This window comes from Leucoraja erinacea, unplaced genomic scaffold, assembly GCF_028641065.1.
Source record: "Leucoraja erinacea ecotype New England unplaced genomic scaffold, Leri_hhj_1 Leri_603S, whole genome shotgun sequence".
Classification (NCBI taxonomy): Eukaryota; Metazoa; Chordata; class Chondrichthyes; order Rajiformes; family Rajidae; genus Leucoraja; species Leucoraja erinaceus.
Window position 1 is genome coordinate 14,271 of NW_026576513.1, and position 7,191 is coordinate 21,461.

Consider the following 7,191-nt stretch of genomic DNA (forward strand, 5'->3'; position numbering starts at 1 on the left):
ATCGAAGCTGAGTCTCAGACATTGGGTATATTCTGTCCTTGAAGCTCAGGGAATCACGTGGCTTCGTGCAGGACAGTGATACAGATGTAATGTATCCGATTGATGCATCTGTCCTGGTATCTATATTACTAAAAGTCTGATCTTGACCGCTTTTGGCCCACTGTGGCGCGATTTCCAAGAGAACGCCGCCACCTACGGCCGTCATTTTTGGCCACCTCGCTCCCTTCGGGGACCGGAGGAATTCTCCCGTCGTTGAAAAATGTGAGCGATATAAATGTTTTTACAAAATTCCCCATTCTCTCTGCTGCCCCCGCTGGCCGCAGGGGAAGGGACTATAAAACCCGCAAGTGGCGTGCCTCACTCAGTCTCTGCCATACACAACAAGTCAGAGGTTCACGGCTCTCTGAATGTATTGGTTGTAAAGAATTTGAAATTTTGTTTCTGTTGGCTGTTAAATATGTTTACAGAAAATAAAATGTTTTGCTTGTAAAGAGTTTGCAAATTTGTTTCTGTAGTCTGTTAAATATGTTTACAGAAAAGAAAATGTTTTGGTTGTAAAGAGTTTGCAAATTTGTTTCTCTTGGGATTAAAATAAATGTTTACAGAAAATAAAATGTTTTGGTTGTAAAGAGTTTGCAAATTTGTTTCGCTTGGGCTTTAAAATGGTTGCAACCGTTTTCAGATGGATAAAGCATGAATAAACATTTTATTAGATCAGGACTTTGGCATCTAAAAAGTTTCAGAAGTGATACATCTGGCAGTATTTTTTGTTCAAATCGCCCATGGTTCCCAAGTAGGTTTTTACGTACAAAATGAAAACGCACCTGAAGAAAAAATTACAGCCAGATTTATCACTTCTGAGAATTTTTAGATACCAAAGGAATCAAGAAAAAACACGAATAATGACTTACTGTTGATGAAATGCAGTGAGCAAACACGATAATTCCAATATTTTCAATTACGATATCTGCACAGCCAATGTTTACCAAGCACTTTAGCTGCTGTTGTCCCTTCAATTCTCGCTTCTCTTTACCTACATTTCATTTCACGTTTGGAATTCTAATGTTGGGTACATGTCCTCACACTTACCCCAACTTCCACAATTTTTTTTCAGAGCACAAATTCAACATTTTGGCGGTTTTTAACAGATAGGAAAGTACGCGTTTCTTGCATTAATAACATATACTGGAAGTGACGGATGTCTTCAGATGGACAGAGCGGCTCCATGCGTCAAGTCCTATGACCTTGTGACCTTACGTGCAACCCCCATTCACACACACATATACACACACATTCACGCAAACATACATATATATTCACACACACATTCATATGTATTCACACATATATATACATATTCACACACATATATCCACGTACACACACACAGAAATATTCACACACACACATATATATTCACACACACACATATATATTCACACACACATATATACACACACACACACACATATATATATCACACACACATATATATATATATATACACACACACACACATATATATATACATACACACACACACACACACAACACACACACACACACACATATTCACACACACACACATATTCACACACACACACACACACACATATATATATTCACACACACATATATATTCACACACACACATATATTCACACACACACACATATATTCACACACACACACACACACACACACATATATTAACACACACAACACTAAAATACACTGTGCAAAACGAATATTCAAATCGTGCTGTAGTCGTTTCCTGAAACAAAATGCTGCTTTTAAATAACGTCCAACAAACACAGACATTACTGAAAGTATTTAGTACGACAAAACGTTCAATTTAATAACGCCGGCCAGTCCGCTCTTTGCTGTTGATGAAAAGAAGACACACAATTTTAATATAGAGACATTAATAAGTGGTTACATTTTAACTGAAGAAAATCATAATTGAGCGAAGCGAAACAACACGGTCAGACTGCACAGTCCACCTGCGCAAATAAGACTGAAATTTCTTATAGAAACATATAAAATTATAAAAGGACTGGACAAGCTAGATGCAGGAAAAATATTCCCAATGCTGAGCGAGTACGGAACCAAGGTCCGCAATCTTAGAATAAAGGGGAAGCCATGACTGAGGTGAGAAAAAAACCTTTTCACCCAGAGAGTTGTGAATTAGTCGAATTCCCTGCCACAGAGGGCAGTGGAGGGCAAATCACTGGATGGGTTAAAGAGAGAGAGCTAGACAGAGCTCTAGGGGCTAATGGGATATGCGGAGAAGGCAGGCACGGGTTATTGATTGGGGACGATTAGCCATGATCACAATGAATGGCGATGCTGGATCGAAGAGCCGAATGGCCTCCTCCTGCACCTATTTTCTATATTTCTGTGAATATTTCAGTATATGACTTGCAATATTAGTGATGTCATGGTATGAATGATTATTTATTTTGGGGTGAATGAACAAAACTGGAGTGGTAGGTGGGTTAACTGGAGATATCCATCGAAATCACAGCAACATAAAATGAAATAACACAGTGTCATTGACCATTCCTTCATTGGAAAGCACAAATTCGTGTTGTCAGTAAAAATACACAAAGTGCTGGTGTAACAGAGGGTCAGGCAACATTTTTGGAGAACGTGCATTGGTGACGTATCGGATAGTGACCGTTCTCCAGACTCTTTCTTCAGCGACTCGCGTTGTGCTATTTTTACTCGATCCTTAAATTATTCGCTTGTAATCTCCCAAGGGAGCAGTCAATGTCTGTGGCGCAAGGGGGTTGTTCTGTGAGTGCCACTAATGACAATCAGCAGGTATGAGGTCATGTCGCTGGAGAAATATCGCTCTATATATCTCGGTGCCCACCAGAAGTCATCGCCACAGAGCTGCAGCGATGACGGACTGACGAAGTCAAAGGAGTTAATTGTGTCTTCCAGCTATGGAGTATCCATTGATGTATCGAATTGAAGATATATATTACCCTATAATAGCGACTGTCGCTGTTTTCGGTAATTTGGTTTGTTTCTGAGTTTCATGTACGCGCATTAGCTGTGAGACATTCCGTAAACTCCGGCGCTGCCGGCGTTAAACAAACATTGTTTCTGTTTCAATAATTCACTTGTTCAATTGATCAGACATCCATTTTCTTACTGTAACTGCCGCAAGGTGTACATAATGCACGTTGTTTATCCTGGCCTGGATCACTGTTTGTACTGAGTGCGCCGGATAGAGGCATGACCAGCGAGCAGGTATCAGATAATCACACCCTGATATGTTGGTCAGGAGCTGAGAGAATGGTAACTTGGGTTCCTTCCGTGGAGTCTGTAACGAGTTAGTGAAATGACATGTGTTCCCAATCGGACAAACCCGCTTAACTGAATATATAATCGATATATTTCTGCACTCATCGCTGCGTGAAGTGTAATCCCGATTTAGACCTGTAATGCTACAGCTCATGAGATCAAGCAAATGAATGTCACGAGCTGGGATCTGACTCTATGAAAGTGTCACCACTTTACTATGATGTAAACTCAGATGTGAATTCTGATGTAAACAGATGCCCTCGCGTAATTTTATATCAGTAAATGTTATGTATCTTGATATCGTCTCCTTCGGACGATCTGTAATTTCGAATTTAAATCCGCAGATGTATCGGTACATGCTCCCTACCGTGCCACAGTCAGTTCTGCCGGCATGGGCGGATATCGTAGGGTGTGGGGTGGGCGGGGGGACGTCCTCACCGTGTTCTGAGAGGTGGGGGACAATCCCAACCTGGTTTTGTGAACCGGAATTTATCGGACGCTTTCTAAGGGCTGCATCCAGGCGATCAAGGCTCCCGAAGATGATGCCCCCGCCGGCCGCTGAAAGGCCCCGCGAACGTGCCGATTCAAGCCCCACCATTCGGGGCAGACGAAGCTGCTGTTACTGGAGTTCGGAGTCGGTAATCAACCGGGTCAGCCTGCGATGTTGCAGTCCCCCCCCCCCCCCCCCCCCCCCCCCCCCCCCCCCCCCCCCCCCCCCCCCCCATGTTTTGATAGCGATTTCCGTGCCTGACTGCCGGTGTCACACAGTTCCGGAGACACAGGTTCAATCTCCACCCTCCCGTGCTTTATGAACAATATTTCATCGTTCGTCCTCCGACTCCACGCTAAACTTGGATGTGGTCATGTTTCCTCCCACATGCAATTGCCCTGCCTATTAATGGTTTCTGCAACTACTGTACATGGGACAGTGTTAATGGATGCTATAATCTGGGGACAGTTCATACGAATATGGGCAGAATTGGTGTTTGACGAGGCGCGTGGATACCGTGGTCCAAAGGCTGTAGTCTCTGAACGTATTCATGATTGAAAACCTTCCAACTTCCAATCAGACAATGTCCATCAGATACATTTGCGCGGGCCTTATGTCAATACTATCTCTCCTCTCTCTCTCACAGTGAACTTGTTGGCGATTGTGATTCTCTGTCGAGGTAAATGCGGTCTCTCCAAATGCATCACTCTCTACCTGGTGGCCATGGCAGCGTCTGATCTCCTGGTCGGCATCACCGATCCGTTTCTGCGTAGAACTATTCAATTTCACTTCCCATATTCGTTGTTGAACATTACTCCCGTGTGCGCGGCGACCGAAGTCCTGGTCTTTGCAACCACCGCGGTCTCTGTCTGGCTGACGGTGGCCTTCACCTTCGATCGGTTTGTGGCTATTTGTTGTGAGAAGCTGAAAACAAGATATTGCACTGAGAGAACGGCGGCTGTGATTATCGGGGCAGTGAGTGTGCTGGGCTGTTTGGAGAACGTCCCCCTGTGGTTTAAGTACGATTCAGCGAACGAATTTGATAATCTTCCCTGGGATTGCTCCGTTAAATCCACCTACTATACGTCGTCTGCATGGGTCGCATATAATGTTACGCACCGCGTTCTAACCCCTTGTATCCCGTTCTTCCTGATTCTTCTGCTCAATGTGCTGACGGCCAGGCGGATTGTAGCGGCCAGCAGAGTCCGCAGGGGTCTCCGGGGCCGCAGCAACGGAGAGAATGACAAGGACCCAGAGATGGAGAACCGCAGGAAATCCATTGTTTTACTCTTCAGTATTACCGCCAGTTTCATGTTACTGTGGGGACCACAGGCCATATTTTTCATCTTTACCGGTATTGCGAAGGTGGGAGTTGACTACACCCCCACCGGTTATTACTATATCACAGAGGTCACGTCGGTGTTCCTGCAGCTGCTCAGTACCTGCACCAACACGTGTATTTACGTGGTGACCCAGAGTAAATTCAGGGCTGAGCTGATGAACGCGGTTAAATTCCCAGTGGGTGTAATTCGTGCACTTGTACGTCCGTGACCCTTTGATCCACGCCGATAGTTCAACATACATTTGCTCCCATCAATGTTTGTCCTCCCAATATTCCCATTCATCTGAGATCTCCACTACGCACGTACTCACATAGAACAGCCTGCAATGGTCATTTGAACTATCACTCGTAGAAGTTATATAGTGCACATCTCTGAAGATCTCTCCTGGTCCAAGAACACTGATGCAATAATAAAGAAAGCACATCAGCACCTCAACTTCCTGAGAAGATTACGGAGAGCCGGTATGTCAAAGAGGACTCTCTCTAACTTCTACAGGTGCACAGTAGAGAGCATGCTGACCGGTTGCATCGAGGCTTGGTTCGGCAACTTGAGCGCCCAGGAGCGGAAATGACTACAAAAAGTTGTAAACACTGCTCAGTCCATCATCGGCTCTGACCACCCTACCATCGAAGAGATCTCTCGCTCTTGCTGCCTCAAAAAGGCTGGCAGCATCATCAAAGACCCACACCATCCTGGCCACACACTTAACTCCCCGCTACCTTCAAGTAGAAGGTACAGGAGCTTGAAGACTGCAACGTGCAGGTTCAGGAATAGCTACTTCCCCTCAGCCATCAGGCTATTGAACTCAACTCAAACATAACTCTGAACATTAATAGCCCATTATCTGTTTATTTGCACTCTATCTGTTTATTTATTCATGTGTGTATATAATTATATAATGGTATATGGGCACACTGATCTGTTCTGTATTCATGCCTACAATATTCTGTTGTGCTGAAGCAAAGCAAGGATTTCATTGTCCTATCTGGGACACATGACAATAAACTCTCTTGAATCTTGATTATACATCACTGAATCTGTCACTTTGGTTCAATTCCTCTCTGCTGACCGAGACGCCTCGTCACCGCGAGTCCTATTTGCTCGCGATAACCCGGCAATTATTTTAACCTTTCCTATGAATGCACCGGTCCAATCATCTTTTAAATATCGCGACTGTTTCACTACAGCGCGTCTGCAGGATGCGGGACTTAACATGAGAAGCGGGGGGAATCACCGCCGTCGGTGGGATAACATAATCCGAGGACATGGTCCAAACCGGGGTTCGGGTCTGGGGGCTGTAAAATGGCGGATCCTCGACTTGTTCCGTGGCGACTCCATAAATTAATCCAATGTGGATTAGAGCTAATTAGACACACATCATCCGGACGAATATTTTGGAATTTCGTGTTAAATAGGATGTCGCGAAATAATCTAAAACCGGATGGTGTTCCAGGGCAACAACCTGAAGCTCAGGAACGAATCAAAGTATATAGCCGTGTGCGCCGTCATTTGAAAGTTCACCGTCAAAGTTGACAGACACTGTTTTGGGCTTGTCTCCGCTTTCTTCTCATCGAGTCCACACACGAGATTAGAAGTGGTTCAGCCAGAGCATCTCGGCATCTCGGCATCTGCACAATGGTGTCTGTCTTACACTTCTTGTGCTTAATGTGCGTGGTGGTGGAAAGATTGGTGGAAACATGGCCGCGACGTGAACGCTCTTTCCTTGATCCCTTGTCTCCGCCACAGTAAGAGGTAATTCTAGAGTTCTCCCGAGTTTACCCCTGATTCGAACTCGGAGAATGTCCGTAGCGGGTCGGTAGGAGTTCGTGGATGCCTCGCAGCGGCGCGTAATGCTAACGATAGGTACTTGGGGAATCCGATAAACACGTGACGTTTTTTAAACGCTGTGAAAAATGTCCACGAGTAAAAAAAATACTAGTACGAGCCGACACCAACAATCATTGTGATCATGGCTGATCGTCCCCAATCAATCCCCCAGTATGCATATGTCTATATTCGATGTCCAAATACACCAAACATCTT

The 7,191-nt window shown here is 44.7% G+C and overlaps 1 protein-coding gene across 1 annotated transcript; it reads left to right on the forward strand.

Moving 5' to 3' along the window:
- Positions 1-4,528: 4,528 nt before the first annotated feature.
- Positions 4,529-6,661, forward strand: LOC129694285 (probable G-protein coupled receptor 139). The gene is made up of 2 exons (XM_055630996.1): positions 4,529-5,344; positions 6,602-6,661. Exons 1-2 carry the CDS (start codon positions 4,529-4,531, stop codon positions 6,659-6,661), a joined length of 876 nt encoding a protein of 291 aa, XP_055486971.1.
- Positions 6,662-7,191: the final 530 nt, after the last annotated feature.

Bases quoted from the DNA above. Each gene is read 5' to 3' on its own strand.
- LOC129694285 (XM_055630996.1), top strand. From the start codon at position 4,529: ATGGCAGCGTCTGATCTCCTGGTCGGCATCACCGATCCGTTTCTGCGT. The intron at 5,345-6,601 runs GTACGTCCGTGA...ATGGTGTTCCAG, and splicing joins TGGGTGTAATTCGTGCACTT to GGCAACAACCTGAAGCTCAG.